This window comes from Lucilia sericata, unplaced genomic scaffold (assembly GCF_015586225.1).
Source record: "Lucilia sericata isolate MDLA Ls3-8-SP2 unplaced genomic scaffold, ASM1558622v1 Contig002494F_arrow, whole genome shotgun sequence".
Taxonomy (NCBI): domain Eukaryota; kingdom Metazoa; phylum Arthropoda; class Insecta; order Diptera; family Calliphoridae; genus Lucilia; species Lucilia sericata.
This window is the reverse complement of record NW_023996271.1, coordinates 35,868-54,740: the sequence shown is the minus strand read 5'-3', so window position 1 is coordinate 54,740 and position 18,873 is coordinate 35,868. Positions and strand designations below refer to the sequence as shown.

Genomic DNA, 18,873 nt, shown 5'->3' with positions numbered 1-18,873 from the left:
TATAGTCTAGTCTATAGGTCTAGTCATATAGTCTAGTCTATAGGTCTAGTCTATAGTCTAGTCCTATAGTCTAGTCTATAGTCTAGTCTATAGTCTAGTCTATAGTCTAGTCTATAGTCTAGTCTATAGTCTAGTCTATAGTCTAGTCTATAGTCTAGTCTATAGTCTAGTCTATAGTCTAGTCTATAGTCTAGTCTATAGTCTAGTCTATAGTCTAGTCTATAGTCTAGTCTATAGTCTAGTCTATAGTCTAGTCTATAGTCTAGTCTATAGTCTAGTCTATAGTCTAGTCTATAGTCTAGTCTATAGTCTAGTCTATAGTCTAGTCTATAGTCTAGTCTATAGTCTAGTCTATTAGTCTAGTCTATAGTCTCTTCTATCGTTCTAAGTCTGTCTTAGTCTAGTCTATAGTCTAGTCGTCTAGTCTAGTAGTTCGATAGTTCATAGTCTATAGTCTAGTCTATAGTCTAGTCTATAGTCTAGTCTCTAGTCTAGTCTATAGTCTAGTCTATAGTCTAGGTCTATAGGTCTAGTCTATAGTCTAGTCTATATAGTTCTAGTCTATTGTCTAGTCTATAGTCTAGTCTATAGTCTAGTCCTGTCTAGTCTAGTCTAGTCTAGTCTATAGTCTAGTCTATAGTCTAAGTCTATAGTCTAGTTCTATAGTCTAGCTATATGTCTAGTCTATAGTCTAGTCTATAGTCTAGTCTATAGTCTAGTTCTATAGTTCTTAGTCTATAGTCTAGTCTATAGTAGTCTAGTCTAGTATGTCTTAGTCTATAGTCTAGTCTATATGTCTAGTCTATAGTCTAGTCTATAGTCTACGCTATAGTCTAGGTCTATAGTCTTAGTCTATAGTCTAGTCTATAGTCTAGTCTATAGTCTAGTCATAGCTAGTCATAGTCTAGTCTATAGTCTAGTCTATATCTAGTCTAGTCTAGTATATAGTCTAGTCTATAGTCTAGTCTATAGTCTAGTCTATTAGTCTAGTCTATAGTCTAGTCTATAGTCCTAGTCTATAGTCTAGTCTATAGTCTAGTCTATAGTATAGTCTATAGTCTAGTCTATAGTCTAGTCTATTGTCTAGTCTATAGTCTAGTCCATAGTCTAGTCTATAGTCTAGTCTATTGTCTAGTCTATAGTCTAGTCTATAGTCTAGTCTAGTCTATAGTCTAGTCTATAGTCTAGTCTATAGTCTAGTCTATAGTCTAGTCTATAGTCTAGTCTATAGTCTAGTCTATAGTCTAGTCTATAGTCTAGTCTATAGTCTAGTATATAGTCTAGTCTATAGTCTAGTCTATAGTCTAGTCTATAGTCTAGTCTATAGTCTAGTCTATAGTCTAGTCTATAGTCTAGTCTATAGTCTAGTCTATAGTCTAGTCTATAGTCTAGTCTATAGTCTAGTCTATAGTCTAGTCTAGTCTATAGTCTAGTCTAGTCTATAGTCTAGTCTAGTCTATAGTCTAGTCTATAGTCTAGTCTAGTCTATAGTCTAGTCTAGTCTAGTCTATAGTCTAGTCTAGTCTAGTCTAGTCTATAGTCTAGTCTAGTCTAGTCTAGTCTATAGTCTAGTCTAGTCTATAGTCTAGTCTATAGTCTAATCTATAGTCTAGTCTATAGTCTAGTCTATATTCTAGTCTATAGTCTAGTCTATAGTCTAGTCTATAGTCTAGTCTATAGTATAGTCTAGTCTATAGTCTAGTCTATAGTCTAGTCTATAGTCTAGTCTATAGTCTAGTCTATAGTCTAGTCTATAGTCTAGTCTATAGTCTAGTCTATAGTCTAGTCTATAGTCTAGTCTATAGTCTAGTCTATAGTCTAGTCTATAGTCTAGTCTATAGTCTAGTCCATAGTCCAGTCTACAATCTAGTCTGTACTCTAGTCTATGGTGTAGTCTAATTGATCTGGATTATAATATAGTCTTGTCGGAAGTAAAGTTCAGGCTATAGTGTAGGAAAAATTCTACACCTCCATGCATTCTCCTGAATAAAGACTCTTCTCCAGACTTACTTGTATATACAAATCTTCATTCCTTAAATGCTCCGCTATAAACTCTACCGCCTCGGTGGCCTTACTCGCCTCTGGCGACAATAAAATCGAATCAGAGGACTCACTCTCTCGACGTCCATGATCACCAATACCCAGCTCAGCACCACTATTAACTTTACGATTTATTTTACAATTTGGATGATGTAAATCCGACAATTCCATAACTTCCATTTTCGATTGTTTACCCCCGATGGCACTTATCTGCTTCGGCATCTCAGCTGGTGAACCATATGAAGTGGGATACGTTTGAGCACTAGTGCCAGGCATTTCCATCATCCAACGAAGACGTGTCTTGCGTGGACGTTTCATTAGCAAGATGGCAGGTAGATATTGTAGAAAAGCTCTACGTATCCAGTTGGGCATACGATGCGTGCGAGGACCTCGGAAATTCCAATTGATAATGACGACCGTTACCAAAATCGAAACGGTATTCATGATAAAGGTGAAGAGTAAGTATTTGGCTATGAGTGGCAGCACTAGGGAAGTGGGCGGTAGAATTTTCGATACAAGCAACAGGAACACAACCAGTGACAGTAAAATGCTAATACCCAAAGTCACCTAAAGAGAAAAATGGATAAAAATGATTTCATCTAGAAATAAAGTTTAAGGACTATACCTTTTCTCCAGCTTCTGCGGGCAAATAAAATACCAAAACACAAAGGAATGAAATCAGCACAGTGGGCAAAATTAAATTCACCGTGTAGAAGAGAGTTTTCCTGCGTATAATGATGTAAAATGTAATATCGGTTTCCGTAGGATGATTACCATCACCCTCATAGACATTTAAGTAGGCGGGCACTTCTATTATATCCCAAGTACCCGATTTCCAATAATCCGATAAATCCACAAAATTCTTATTGTTATACAAAGCCAGCGACACCTGATCACCATTAAAGGTCCACGAACCAAATTTCATAATACAAGTCTGTTGATCGAAGGGAAAGTAGGTGACATCAATGGTGCAAGAACTTTGATAAATGGCCGGAGGTACCCAAAGAACCTCACCGGTAGGATAAATTAAAACGTTAGATTTATAACGCACTTCGTAGTTACCATCAGCACTAGGAGATGGATTCGGAGTTTGGTCATGAGGAAAGAAAATAATGTATATTAGTATTTTATTTATTTGATATTGGGGGAAAGGGTTTATTATTTATTACTTAAATAATCTTTATTGTTATAACAAATTGTTAATAAGATTGTTAATATCGTTAGACTTCAAAAGCTGTACATTTTCGTTGGTATTATATAAGTATATAAATGGACTATGATTATTTTTTAATTTTTTTGCATTATTTGGATATGATAGTGTTTAATGATTTCCTAAATGGTTCCTTATCTTAACAAGCCTTTTTTTTCGGAATGCTAAAAAGCATTTTTCCTTTAGCCAGTGTTTGTTTTAAACACTCACCTGTTGAAAGCCTAAAGAAATTAAGGTTAAAGTTTTCGGAGTTCTTTTTAGGGACTTGGTTTTACAGGGGCAAACTACTGTTTTTTTGGGGGGGTTATATTACTTTTACTATTAAGCAGTTTACAGAGGATGTTTTTTTTTGATATGGATTGACTATTACAAGTTATTTTAATCTCCTTTGGAAAAATCCTTGCCTTTTGCCGATAGTTAACAAATTTCAAGGATTTTTTTAGGAGTTATGCTGCGTTGTTTTTATAAATTTTAATTTCGAACAAAACAAGAAAATCAAGTCTGGTATAATCCAAATTTTAAGTCGTAATTTCTAGGGCTGCCATAATGATTACATTCCTGATCTAGATTAAGGAGGAAAGTATTAGTTTTAAGATATATTTATGATACTTGTTTGGCAATGGTTTTATGATGGACAATAGACAACACATATGAAAATGTTGTTAAAATTCCTAATAAAATTATATGGTTTTGTTTATACTTATAGTCGAAATCATAGTAGTATGATTGTCGTAAATGCTTTAACCGTTGTAATTTTGGATTAGTTTTTATAATTCCGTTCGTAGTTTTAGTTACACAATTATTATCGTTATATTTCTTATACGGGCTTATTCTGAATAATAAACTCCCGGGGAGTTTATTCCCTCTCCTATACATAAAGCAAGAACTTCACATCCATAGTCAAAATGGCAAAAGTATTTGAAGTTTCAGTTAGTATTGGACAAAACGTATATACTTATACAAATAAGAATGTATAGACGGGCATGGCCGACCATATGATAACCTACACCCGTGAGTATGTTAAAAATGTGTTTTTAGTGATAGAAGAGTTTTCTGATAGAAGCGTTATATTGAGGCGAGAGCGATGCAGACTTTCATTGCGATACTAGTGTTATACTAGGTGTATTTTCATCTTCAAGTATTTTTCTGAAGGGGACTTTGTATGGGGGCTAGGGTCAAATGAGGCCCGATCATTACGAAAATCGGCAGTATTATTTAAACTTATATAACACCAGGATTCTGTATAAACTCTAAAAAAGCTCAAAAGGCCTATTCGGGGGGTACGGTTATGTGGGGGCTAGAATGGACCGATTTCAACCATTTTCAATGGCGTTTGTCCTTGGGTCAAAAGAAGAATATGTGCCAGATTTTGTCAAATTATCTAATGAGGGACAGAAGGACATAGCTTAATCGACTCAGAAAGTGATTCTGAGGCGATTGATTATTAGGTGTTACAAACATCCGCACAAACACATAATAACCTTCGCATAATAATGGTAATTCTTGTCCCACAGAGTTCATGATATCATTATATAGAACATATATTAGCAAACATATTGGAGGCACTTTGTCACATTTGGACTTGTCCAGTTTCCGAAAGGTATGAGAGCATATAAATCCGATTCCCTGAAATCTTTAGATATTGTATAGGTAGACCTTTGTTCAGCAGAAACCTTAATATGTATATAGAAGATCGAGTATGCGCAAGGACTTTAATATAGAAAATGCACAACTCTAACTAAAAGATTTTAAAACAATATCCCTTATAGATGTCTACACAATGTTGTTCTAAAAGGCCGATCTTTTATATTTATAGACTATATCATCGACGAAACTTAATCGATTGTTGTAGCACTTTTATCATATAACCGAGGTTTTAACTCGTAGACATTTCTTCGGGTGAAACTGATATACATATGTTCTCATGGAAGATCAAGTGTTAGCTCCACCCAGCCCTTCCGTGGCAGACATTTGACCGAAATCGTATTCAGTAACTAATTTCATCGATTGATTTCTAATTTGAAAAATAGTGAACATATTATTGACAATTAACTGAGGAGTTATATGGGTGCTAGGAATTTTATATGAGGGTTAGGGTCAATTATGGTCTGATCCCCACAAAATTTGGTAGAGAATTTAATTTATCAAATTTTATCGATATACTTATAATGTTAATGAATAAAATATATTATGAACAATTAACTGAGCAGTTATATGGAGGCTAGGAACTTTATATGAGGGTTAGGGTCTATTATAGTCCGATCTCCACAAAATTTGGTAGAGAGATTTTGGTCTCTCGAATTTTTATCGCAATACCTGTCTTTTTAAGCACATCACATAAACGTTAAAGTAATTTTCTGAAGTGGGGCCTTATATGGGCGATAAGGGTCTATTATAGACCCATAATCATAAAATTTGGTGAAGAGATTTTGTTTCATATAGAACTTATGAACCTTATACTTTTATTTTTAATATATTGGTATTATTAATTCAGTCAGTTATAGGCGTTAAAGTAATTTATTGACACACACATCAATTTTTGACCGATCTTCAAAATATTTCATAGAGAGTTCCTATAAAACTTGTTATCGTCGAATTTCATCCGTATACTGGTATTATTAAGAATGTTTTAAGAGTTAAAGTCGTTAATTTCAAGGTATATAAAACGAACTTTTAAAAATATTGTTGCTGAATTAACTTATTTATGACCTTTTAAGCGGTATTCTGGAGGACCACTTGTATGGATGCTAAGTTAAATTGTGGACCGATATTGCTTATTTCAATTTGTGCAAAATTTCAGACGTTTAACTTCTCCCCTGTGGTCGTTACTGTTATTTCAACAGACAGACGGACATGACTAAATCGTCTTAGAATTTAATAAGGACCCAGAATAGATATTCTTATATGGGTCTACGAACAATATCTGGATGGTGGGTATACAAACCATGGGGTTAAACGAACGGACCTAGAAAGCTTAAGAATGATTCCCCAATGGTCAAAAAGGGACCAAATAGATAGTTACAGTAAAAAGTATAAAAAGCATACTTCCGATATAATAATACTTTAAAAACCCTATGAAACCTACAATTATGGATGATAAATATTGCTACTCAGCCTATTTTCTCGAAACACATACACATATACATACATAGAATGAAAATGCTAAATGTTAAATGTTAAAATGGTTTTGATTGATTGTTTGATTGATTGTTGTTGTTGAATGTTGGTTGAATGTACTCACTTATTGAATAAAACAATATCCGGTTTCCAAACCTTATCGGGCGGCAGACGTAGCACACCGATACCGCCATAATCAGCTTCATCCCATTGTAATTGATAATCATACCAAACCAAACGTAACCATACGTTTGATTTCATAATTTGATTTTTCTCATTCTGAATTGAAGGGGGACGTGGACGTGGGCGTGGTGGGGTGGTAGCGAGAGTTAAAAAAGTTTGGTTTTTTTTTTGGTATTTATTTGTGGTTTATAGGTTTTATTTTATATTTTTATAGCAGGGTACGGAGGTTGTAATTTAGCATTTAATTTTAGCGTTTAGAAACGTTACAATTTACAGGATTTTTTTTTTTAATTTAAAATTTTTTTAAAAAAATTGTGACAAAAGTTATAAAGGAAATTATTTATTTTATATATATTTTTTTGGTGGTATATATATTTTTTTAGTTATGGTTATTTTTATTTAATTTTTATTTTGGTGTTAAGAGTGACAAAAATATATACGAGGAGGAAGGGAAGAAGAAGTTTATAAAAAAAAATACAATATAAATATCAGTGATTGTGGTAAAATTTGTTTATCTTTAAAAAAGTGAGTTTAAATATTTTATACAAACAATTGTTAAAAACAATCACTAAATTACTAGTTTTTAAGTATTTAATAAAAGAAGAAGGTGGGGGGGGGTTAGTTTAAAATCAAATAAAACTTTGTTTCTTAAACAAGAAAAGAAAACTGAAGGACTAATATTAAATCTAAGTTGGTGTTAGTAGGTTACAAAATTAATTATTTACAGTTTAAAGGAAAGGACTAAAAGATTCAAAATCAAATATTAGCAAAAACCTTTTGCTTAAAGCAAAATTAGTTCTACTGTTAATAAGACTAATTTTGCCCTTAAGCAAAAAGTTGAAGGCTTCTATAGTTCAGACTTGTTCTATATATACATTATACAATTTTTGTCTTGTGAGTTGGTTGTTTTGGGGAAAATATTAAATTATATAACAGTTTAAACAATAGTTAATAAACAGAAAACTAGGACCATACTACAACTGATTTGTTAAAAAAAAAGAAAATTATATAGAAAATTATAAAAACATTTAGAGTTTTTTTTCCTAAAAAAAATCGTTTTTTTTTAACAACAATTTTTTTTAAGTTCAACTTTTTTTTTTAATTGGTACATAGTACTATTTATTAGTAGTATAGTATTAGTAGTAGGTAGTAGATCTCAAACACTTACGACATTGATTAGCTGTACGAACGCCAAACCAAATCTTACTCCAACTTTTTGTGTCATATTTTGTACGGGTCGTATGAGTTTATTGTAGCCTCGAAAGAGGTCACGTACCAAACGCTCTTCATCTTCGGATGCATTTACTACATTTATGTTTTTGGTTTAGTTTTAACATAAAAATATATAAAAACAAAAACACAAACATTTTTTTTTCGTTTTTTTTTTTTGGAATAGAGATGCAAATATAGTTGTTGTCTTAAATGAAGTTTTTTTTTTAATTTTTTTTTAATGAGCCAAGAAGTAAACAAAACAATCAGAAGTTAAATGAAACTGAAGAAAATATGATTTTTTTTTTTTAAATTTAAAAAGAATAAATACTAACAAAAAGGAAGTTGTTTTTTTTTCGTTGCCGTTTTTAAGGGGTTTTAAATATGCAAAGAGGAACTTAGAGTTATGTAGAGTCCTTAATAGTAATAACTAAGTTAAGATCATTTATAATAACCATGATTTGTTCATGGTTATTTTAAATAATTTATTACAAATTAACACTATTGTACCACTTTTAGTATCCTACTTTTAAAACCTAAAACTATACAGATTATTAATATTATTTTAGTTGCAAATTTACAATCAATCAAATGATTGAAGATTTGAAAACTTTTTGTTTGCAGCAACAAAACTTTGTTGTATCAACTAATTAACTATGAATATAACTAATTCTCCAGCTTATGAACCGATTTTGATAAGTTTTCACTAAATTACAGTTGTCAATCTAATTAAATGTAAACGCAGAGAAAAAACATGGTTCGAAATGATTACCATAACTATATTATGTTCTCGGTAACAATTGTTATTGTAAACAAAATAATTGTTATTTTAATCTTATTTAAACAATATTAAAGTTACTGTAAACTATTGTGTGATCATGGCAATAATAAATTTGAATATGATTCACGGAATCATAATTATTTTTTCAACAACTAAAGAATTATAACTAGACCTATGTTTTTACGAGATATTGGAGTATCTCGTAAACAAAAATTGGTATAGAATTACATTTAATTTGGATCATAATATGATCATGTATCACAATGTTATGGTTCATAGTAAAATATTATATTATAATAATAATGTGGTTGCCACAACCATGTTTTGATTATTATGATCGTTATGGATCAAAGTCGAAACAAAACAAAGTGAGTTTGATTTGATAGTCGACTGATAACTTATCAAAGAGATTCTATAACATCGGTCAGATGTTTTATCTTTAAATAAGTTATTTTCTTAAAAATGTTTTTAATAAAATTTTTGGTCGAGATATTGAGTTAGATCCTAAGTTTCGGAGAAATTGTTGCTATTATAGTGAAAAATAAATGATAATAGAAATAGAACTTCTTTTTGAATGGATCGAACTTAGTTTATCAATCATATTTCATAAGATTTTTTGCTGGTTACTTTTTAAAATTTACCAGTTCACAAAAATATTACAACAACTCCAATTTGGGGAAATTCCTTGGACAATCCTCTCTTCAACATATGTATGTATTATGGAGGAGATTTCATTGCGATTAAGATACTGATGAAAATAATTATAGAGATGATGGCCAAGTAATGCCATGAAAAAGTGCGGACGATAAGCCATAGGTGTATTTTTTGGCTCTAATTCTTTTCAACCTAAGACCACATAAAATAGAATAGAGCTTTCTGAACCATTTTTGCCAAAATTTATTCTGAAATTTATTGGATTCTAATCCATTGTACTCAGTTCTCAATTAGTTTTTTGATAAGTGATGCGATGAAAAGGACGACTGAAAGGACCCAAGTAAGCTCGCACACAAGTCGTAAGATCTTTTAGGATATAAAGTCTTATGCCATCGTTTTTTAAATCAGCTCTATAATGCAATCAAAGCTTGTATCAGATCACTTTATTTAGACCATAAATTATCGTTAATTATTTGCTAAAGGTCCCTTCAGACGATCACACTTTACGTACGATAAGTCTAATGAAAAAGTAAAATGAAATTCCAACCGCATGACAAAAAGGAGAATAAAAGATTTATATTTTTCGTGTTTACACGATTGGTATAAAACAATAACAAAGTAAGATAGAAACAGCTGTTTCACTTTTTTTGTATGTGTTTACATAAAAATACATCCCTGATTTAATGCAACTTGCTGGTTTTTTGAATCATTTCAAAAAATGAAGAGAGCCATACGACTGTCAAATTTTCCATCCGTATTTTCTCTCAATGTGTGATCGTTTCATTACATATTGCGTTTAGACGATCCCATCCGTTCTCTTCTACACACAATTTTGACAGATCATATTACTTGTGTGCTCGTGTGAAGGGGGCTTAAGAAAACACGATCATTTACTAATCAGTAACCGTTATATATTCCAAATTTTTAATGTTCTGCTGCACTTAACAAGATTTTCAACACCGACTAGAACTATTTCACCATTCAGGAACTTTATTTAGCAAAAAAGCAAACCAGGAAAATAGTCGTAAATTATGCCTATTTTCCTACAAAGAACAAACAACTTTACTTTCTAGTATAACTTTAATAACTAACAAAGAAAGTGTGACTTTCATTATCAGCGATTTTTTTTCGTTTATTCTTAAAAAACTTTTGTAATTCCAAACATTTTACATTCAAAATTTAAAAGTTCTATATTTATTATCAATCACTTTTCATTTACTTTTATTAACACGCATATGTGATTAAACATTAAAAATCAATTTCTCACTAACAAAATTTGTCACTTTAAAACATTTATCATGTTTTCTAAAATAAATCACTGGGTTAGTATGTCATTGTGACAAAAAAAAAAAAAGAAAAAACCAAAAATCCTCTCACATTATTTCCTAATGCCTACAGGTTTAAAAACATGAAAATGTAATAAACATGGACGATGATAAAACAAAAATAGCACAAGAATTCAAAGAGACAAAAATACTCATTTCATGAATTAGTTTATAGAGAAAACATTAACGGTGAGTGTGTGTGTGGTTCAGGCATGGAAAATTCAGAGCTACTGTACTTTTTGAATTCGTAAAATAACGCGGTATCCCCAAAACTAGACTATAGACAAGTCTAGTCTATAGTGGAGTCTATAGTCTAGTATATAGTCTAGTCTATAGTTCAGTATATAGTCTAGTCTATAGTCTATTCTATAGAAAAGTCTATAGTATAGACTAGATTATATAGTCTAGTCTATAGTATAGTCTTTAGTCTAGTCTATTCTATAGTCTACTATATTCTATCGTCTAGTCTATTCTATAGTCTAGTACAGCGGTTCCCACCATTTTTTACTTCGCGGACCCCTTGAGGAATTTATTTAATTTCACGGACCCCCATACATATTTTGATATCTTATTGTTATAAATAACACTGTGATACAAAAGTGAAGAAAAATAAAATGCAGGCGTTCTCATATACCAATTCTATTTCGTTATAGTCCATAGAGTACGAATATATTTTTAGTTTTCCCCTATCACTTCGTTAACTTACTTTTTAAGAGCAAAAGATGCGAAAAAGAGCCATTTTTGAAGTTTTAAATTTGAAAAATCATAAGTTTAGTAGTTTTCATCCGATTTTCAAATCCGATTTTTTTTTTAATGATACAAGTGTCTTTTAATCCAAAAAAAGAAATCCAAAATTTATGGTCAAATGTCTGAGTTACGGTCGTTTAAGTAAAAAAACTCACACTTTTTTAAAAAATTTTCATTTTCATCATGCTCTACTTTGACCATGAGGCAGTGAGTTCATCTTTTATTACTTTCCTGAAGAATCACATAAAGGAAGGTTTCTAAAACTTGTTATTTCATAAAAATCTATGAAAAACTGGATAATTTATGCCAATTTTTCTAATAGCATGTTTCTCGAATTTTTGGTTTTCTCCATACAAATTAATTTTTGTATAAAAATGTTTATAAACATTTTTTAAACTTGTTACAAAGAAAACCAGAAACATGAACGTTTTTGTATGGAAGAAATATGCTATATTTTTATAAAACTTAGCACAACTCATAACCTTTTTCATCGATTATCATAAATTGACCATCATTGGAAACCCAACTTAATGTGGCTTTTTTCAAATGTAATAAAAGCTAAAGTTATTGCTTCATGGCCAACGTAGAGCAGTATGAAAATTAAAAATTGTGAAAAAAGTGTGAGTTTTTTTACTTAAATGGCCGTAACCAAGACATTAATCATAAATTTTGGATTTATTTTTTTGGGTTGAAAGACAACACTTGTACCTTTAAAACAAAATATCCAATTTGAAAACCGGTTGCAAACTACCAGACATATATTTTTTTAAAGTTAAAACTTCAAAAATAGCTCTTTTTCACAACTTTTGCTCTTAAAAAGGAACTAAACGAAGTGATCGGGAAAAATTAAAAATAAATTCCTACTCTATGGACTATGCAAATGGAATTGGTATATGAAAACCCCTGCATTTTTTTGCTGTATCACTGTGTAATTGTTCGTCCGAAAATTGTCTTAGTCCTGGTCCATAAACCCTATAAAATATTCCCGTACATTGAGAACATTTAGTATTTCGGAGATGTTTTCAATTTCATGGTTTTAAATATAGAATGACTTCTAACATGATGTTTAATTTTATGATCGTGAGAGCTTTCATGTTCATTTCTCGTCAAGGTAGAGAAAAGGTTTCTTTAACAAGTATTGTCGACATGTGCTTAAAGAGCCATGTTTCTAAATTTTTTTGCGATTGCATAGGAGTGAGCTGAGTATGTAAGCTAAGTTTTCGGGAAAATATGTGAAAGTTAGACTTCTTCGATGTTGTTGCGGAATGCGTTACCCACATAAAATATGACCTGAACTCTTTGCGAATGTACTGTGAATTTGGATCTTAAATTTGAATTTTAAAATACCTACGAATTATTTTACTGCGTGGTTTTGACTATTTACGCAAAACGCTATGAATTTTCTGATGTTGATTTAATAATATTGGACAACAAAATTAAGTTAAAATCTGTGTATCACGTTGGAATGGAATATTTATATTTAAAATTAACTAGATTAACACTTTTGCTTACAATTTAAAAAAATATTATGAAATGTGACCTAACTTCATATTCCGGGATACTAGTATCAGTATTTAATTCTAAGGCAAATCATTATCCGTCTGCTATAAAAACATTTATTTCGATACATATATATTTATAAAAATTACAAATCACGTAATACTTTACTTTATAAAAGTGAAACAATAAATTTGTAGCGCCTAGCTTCATCCTGATAAACGACCGAAACAATAAAATTCAAAGAGTCACCAACAAATCTGGGATTATTGAATAAAAATTGTGTATTTTAGTATTTATGAAAAATTTGGAGATATTTTTAATATTTTGTAACATATAGAGAATATTTTTTATTCATGATTTTTTTCGTTCGTCTTCGCGGACCCCCTAGGATTTTGCTACGGACCACTAGGGGTCCGCGGACCCCCTTTTGGGAACCGTTGGTCTAGTATATAGCTTAGTCTATAGTCTAGTCTATAGTATAGTCTAGTCTATACTCTATTATCTAGTCTATAGTCTAGTATATAGTTTAGCCTATAGCCTAGTCCATAGTCTAATCTATAGTTTAGTGTATAATCTAGTCTATAGTATTTTCCATGGTCTAGTTTGTAGTCTAGTCTATAGTCTAGACTATAGTCTAGTCTACAGTATGGGCTATAGTCTAGTCTATAGTCTAGGCTATAGTCTAGTGTATAGTCTAGTATATAGTCTTGTCTATAGTCTAGTCTATAGTCTAGTTTATATTCTAGTCTATAGTCTTGTCTATGGTCTAGTCTATAGTCTAGTCTATAGTCTAGTCTATAGTCTAGTCTATAGTCTAGTCTATAGTCTAGTCTATAGTCTAGTCTATAATCTAGTCTACATTTTACTCTATATTCTCTAGTTTATAGTCTAGTATAGTCTATTGTGTGGTCTGTAGTCTAGTCTATGGTTTCGTCCATAGTATAGTCAAGATTGTATATATTCTACAACCTAGTCTATAGTCCAGTCTATAGTTCAGTCTATGGTCTAGTCCATAGCATAGCCTATAGTCTAGTCTATAGTCAAGTTTACAGTCTAGTCTATAGTCTATAGTGTAGCCTATAGTCTAGTCTATAGTATTGTCTGTAGGCTAGTCTATAGTCTATTCTAATTTGGTCTAGTTTTATCTATAGACTAGTCTACAATCTAGTCTATAGTATAGTATATATTATAGTCTATATTCTGGTCTAGACTAGACTCTATATTCTGGTCTATAGTCTAGTCTATAGTCTAGTCTATAGTCTAGTCTAGTCTGCTATAGTCTAGTCTATAGTCTAGTCTATAGTCTAGTCTATAGTCTAGTCTATAGTCTAGTCTATAGTCTAGTCTAATAGTCTAGGTCTATAGTCTAGTCTATATAGTCTATAGTCTAGTTAGTCTAGTCTATAGTCTAGTCTATAGTCTTCTTAGTCTAGTCTATAGTCTAGTCTATAGTCTAGTCTATAGTCTAGTCTATAGTCTAGTCTATAGTCTAGTCTATAGTCTAGTCTATAGTCTAGTCTATGTCTAGTCTATAGTCTAGTTCTATAGTCTAGTCTATAGTCTAGTCTATAGTCTAGTCTATAGTCTAGTCTATAGTCTAGTCTATAGTCTAGTCTATAGTCTAGTCTATAGTCTAGTCTATAGTATAGTCTATAGTCTATAGTCTAGTCTATAGTCTAGTCTATAGTCTAGTCTATAGTCTAGTCTATAGTCTAGTCTATCGTCTATAGTCTAGTCTATAGTCTAGTCTTAGTCTAGTCTATAGTCTAGTCTATAGTCTAGTCTATAGTCTAGTCTATAGTCTAGTCTATAGTCTAGTCTATAGTCTAGTCTATAGTCTAGTCTATAGTCTAGTCTATAGTCTAGTCTATAGTCTAGTCTATAGTCTAGTCTATAGTCTAGTCTATAGTCTAGTCTATAGTCTAGTCTATAGTCTAGTCTATAGTCTAGTCTATAGTCTAGTCTATAGTCTAGTCTATAGTCTAGTCTATAGTCTAGTCTATAGTCTAGTCTATAGTCTAGTCTATAGTCTAGTCTATAGTCTAGTCTATAGTCTAGTCTATAGTCTAGTCTATAGTCTAGTCTATAGTCTAGTCTATAGTCTAGTCTATAGTCTAGTCTATAGTCTAGTCTATAGTCTAGTCTATAGTCTAGTCTATAGTCTAGTCTATAGTCTAGTCTATAGTCTAGTCTATAGTCTAGTCTATAGTCTAGTCTATAGTCTAGTCTATAGTCTAGTCTATAGTCTAGTCTATAGTCTAGTCTATAGTCTAGTCTATAGTCTAGTCATAGTCTATCTATAGTCTAGTCTAGTCTCTATCTAGTCTAGTCTATAGTCTAGTCTATAGTCTAGTCTATAGTCTAGTCTATAGTCTAGTCTATAGTCTAGTCTATAGTCTAGTCTATAGTCTAGTCTATAGTCTAGTCTATAGTCTAGTCTATAGTCTAGTCTATAGTCTAGTCTATAGTCTAGTCTATAGTCTAGTCTATAGTCTAGTCTATAGTCTAGTCTATAGTCTAGTCTATAGTCTAGTCTATAGTCTAGTCTATAGTCTAGTCTATAGCCTAGTCTATAGTCTAGTCTTAGTCTAGTCTATAGTCTAGTCTATAGTCTAGTCTATAGTCTAGTCTATAGTCTAGTCTAGTCTATAGTCTAGTCTAGTCTATAGTCTAGTCTATAGTCTAGTCTATAGTCTATCCTAGTCTATAGTCTATAGTCTAGTCTATAGTCTAGTCTTAGTCTAGTCTATAGTCTAGTCTATAGTCTAGTCTATAGTCTAGTCTATAGTCTAGTCTATAGTCTAGTCTATAGTCTAGTCTATAGTCTAGTCTATAGTTCAGTCTATAGTCTAGTATATAGTATAGTCTATAGTCTGGTCTATAGTCTAGTCTATATTCTAGTTTATAGTCTAGCCTATATTGTAGTCTATTGACTAGTCTGTAGTCTACTCTGTAGTCCATAGACTAGTCCATGGAATAGGCAATATACTAGTCAGCACAGTTTTGTGCTTTTAATCCCCCTGTATTATAATAGTTAGTGCTATTTCCAAATTAAAATTGTCCATGCCTGGTATTATGATTACTAAGAGAGAGAGAGGAGAGACATAGAAAGAAGTTTTAGAGAAAGTTGGAGTAAAATTATCCATTACACGCATATTTTTTGGGGCCAGGTTAATGAAATGAATATAACAACACACAGAGATTGATAAAAAGTGTTGAAAAAACGGAAATTAAAATAGTGAGAGTAATAAAAGATATACAGAGAGAGATAGAGAGGGTGTTATAAACAAATGTAAACAATAATAAATATTGTAAACGAGCTTTGAAAACAAACGTGTTTTTAAGGATAAATGGAAGTTTTAGTGTGTGTATGTGTGTGTAAAATAAAGAGGGAGTTTTAAGTGTTTAAAGAGAGATTTTAAAAGAGAGTTTGTTCTATAGAGAGTAGTGATAAATAAGTTTAAAAAAAGTGTTTTCTTTAAAGTAGTAAAGCTAATAATTTGTTTTGAAAGTTTGTATGAGGATTAAAGAACAAGCATTCGTTAAGAAAGTTATAAACGTTAAGAAGTTTTTTTTTTTTTATTTTGTAAGAGTTAACAAACACTGTAAGAAATTAATGTGGTGTTGTGGTTAATGAGGTTTTAAAAACAAGTGCTAACGTTTGCTTTTTTTTTTTAAGTACATAGTTGTTTTTTTAGTATAAGGTGCAGTGTTGAGAATATTTTTTTTTTAAGAAAATATAGTTAAATAGAGTGTTTTGATTTGTTTAAAAAAAGTGTAAATAATAATGCTTAAGTTGGTTGGTTGGTATTTTAGTTTTTTTTTTTCAATAGAAGGAGTATGAATTAAGATTCGGCTGTTGATACAGAAATCTAATTTTCTTTAATCATTTAGATATTTTTACGTTTTGGTTTTACAAATGTTTTATTTTAACTACAAAATTAAGTTCGTTCGTTGTGATAAAACATTATAATAACGTTAAGGTTTTTTTATTTTTTTATATATATATATTTTTTTTTGTTTGAAAACGCCGCCACCCTTATTTTAAAAGCAAAGTTGGTTTTTTTTAGGTTTACTTTGCTTGAATTTTTGGCGTTTTCAGGTACGTAAAGGAGAGAAAATTAAACGAAAAAAAAAATAAACCAAGGGAAAGCAGTTATAGTTAAGTTACAAAAAAAAGAGAGAGAGAGAGTAGGGATGCTATAAAAAATTTACTTTTTTTATATAAAACTTAGAGTAGATGCTAAATACAGTTTTCTATAGTCTCGATTTAGTTAAAGAAAATAATCCTTTAGGGGAACTTTTTGGGTATTATTTATTATAAATATTAAAAATTAGTTACTATGCTTAATTTTGTTAGATAAATATTTGTTAAATATTTTTGTGTTTGTTTTTTTTTTTGTAACCAAGCAAAACTAATTATAAAATGCAGTACTTAAGAAATTAGCAAATTTTTGTTAAAATATTTTTTATAAAGAATCAAAAGCTCATACTTTTTGCAAGGTCTTTGTTTTTTTGAGGGAATATGGTTTTAAAATGGTGTTTTTGTTAAATAGTTTTTTAAGTTTTTTTTTCATTTTTTAAAGTAAGAAAACTTTGGCAAATTTTAAAATTCCTTTTTTTATAAAATTTATTACACAGTATTTGTTTAGCAGTTGAAGTAGTAGTAGAGTAGGAAAAAGAGTTATAAAGTCCTGGCCCAAAAAAAAAACTTTTTTTTTTTAGGAAATTTTAAACAATTGTCAAAGTTTTCATTTTAAGTTTTCAAACTTTAGAAAAAAATCAAATCATTTTTGTAGTTGTTCTATTACTGGTAATCAATTGCCTTTGTAATTGATTTTTGTTTGAACTGTTTTTCATTAGTTTTTCTTTGTTCTGTTACAGTTTTGCGTATTTTTGTTATTCGTATAGATATATACTTATATACTTTTTTTTTGGGGGGGGGGGAAGCTGTTACATAACTCGCTAAATTGTTTTAAGGAGTTTTGAAATTATTTAATTAACTAAATAAAAACTTTTAAATTAAATTAAAACAAATACAACTTAAAACTTGTTTATTAAAATAAAACTCATAATAATTTATTTTTTTTCTCAAAAAGGCATTTCATTATACTTTCAACTAAATTTTCTCAAATATTACTTATATAGAAAGTATTACATACCTGAAGTTAAGGCAAATGCTAAAAGCACTATAGCCAGGGTTACGCCCAGACCAGGGAGTTTAAAGATATCCATGTTTAGCTAAGAAATCCTTTACTTACTTCCTTTCAAGATTTTTTTTATAAAACAATAATTAAATTATTGTCATTTTGTTAATTTAATTTTGTGTTATTTTAAAGAAAATTGATTTTTCCCTTTGGCTGCTAATGGAAAAAAAGAGACTACGCCTTTTCCTTCTTTTTTCTTTCTTTCTTTCCTTATATAGGCGTAAAGAAAAATACATATACAAACAAAATTTTCATTTAATTTTCATATTTTTTATACATAACAAACACTTTTTTTTGTTAATAAAAACACTTTTCTTTTTTTACCTTTTCTTAAATTTTCTTTAAAATTTTAATTTTTTTTCAAATTATTTAAATATTTTTCCTTTTTTGCAAATTTCCACTTTTCTTGGCTTATTTTAATGCGCTGTGTTCATATCTGTATATCCTTTTTAAAACTAATAGACTTTACATCTTGTTTTAATGGATGTACCCAGGATTCTGTATGAAAAAATCAATTTTTCTTCTTTTAATTTGTCAGAAAACAGGATGCTGTTCTCTTAATTAAAGCGCAGGTTTACTCAAAAGGTAAAGTGAGAGAGAGAACTTTAACTCTCTTAACCACAAAAAATGTAAACAATTTTTTTAAACCCTTAACTTTGTTTACAAATAATTTGCATGCTTGTTTTGTTTATCAGCAGCTGTTTTTTGTTTATTTTTTGCTAATTCTCTTTTATTAACTTGTTTCTATTTTTAAAGCGCAGGTTCATAAAAATTTTCCTTATTTCTTGTTGTTTTTTTGCAGTGTATTAAAAAATATTTATTTTTATGCCTAAATATATGCTGTATTATAATATTGTATTTAGCCCGGACAACAACCTTGAGTTTAGGTGTTTAATATGG

General features: G+C 30.4%; 1 protein-coding gene across 1 annotated transcript; it reads right to left on the bottom strand.

The window, feature by feature from the left end:
• Positions 1-2,010: 2,010 nt before the first annotated feature.
• On the bottom strand, positions 2,011-18,437 carry LOC119614009 (acetylcholine receptor subunit beta-like 1; the record flags this gene model as incomplete). The annotated part of the gene is made up of 6 exons (XM_037970086.1): positions 18,298-18,437; positions 17,929-18,177; positions 7,719-7,855; positions 6,492-6,646; positions 2,666-3,110; positions 2,011-2,607 (listed from the first exon to the last, which is right to left on the bottom strand). Coding segments are annotated over exons 2-6 (1,407 nt in total), but the record flags the coding sequence as incomplete, so codon positions are not given.
• Positions 18,438-18,873: the final 436 nt, after the last annotated feature.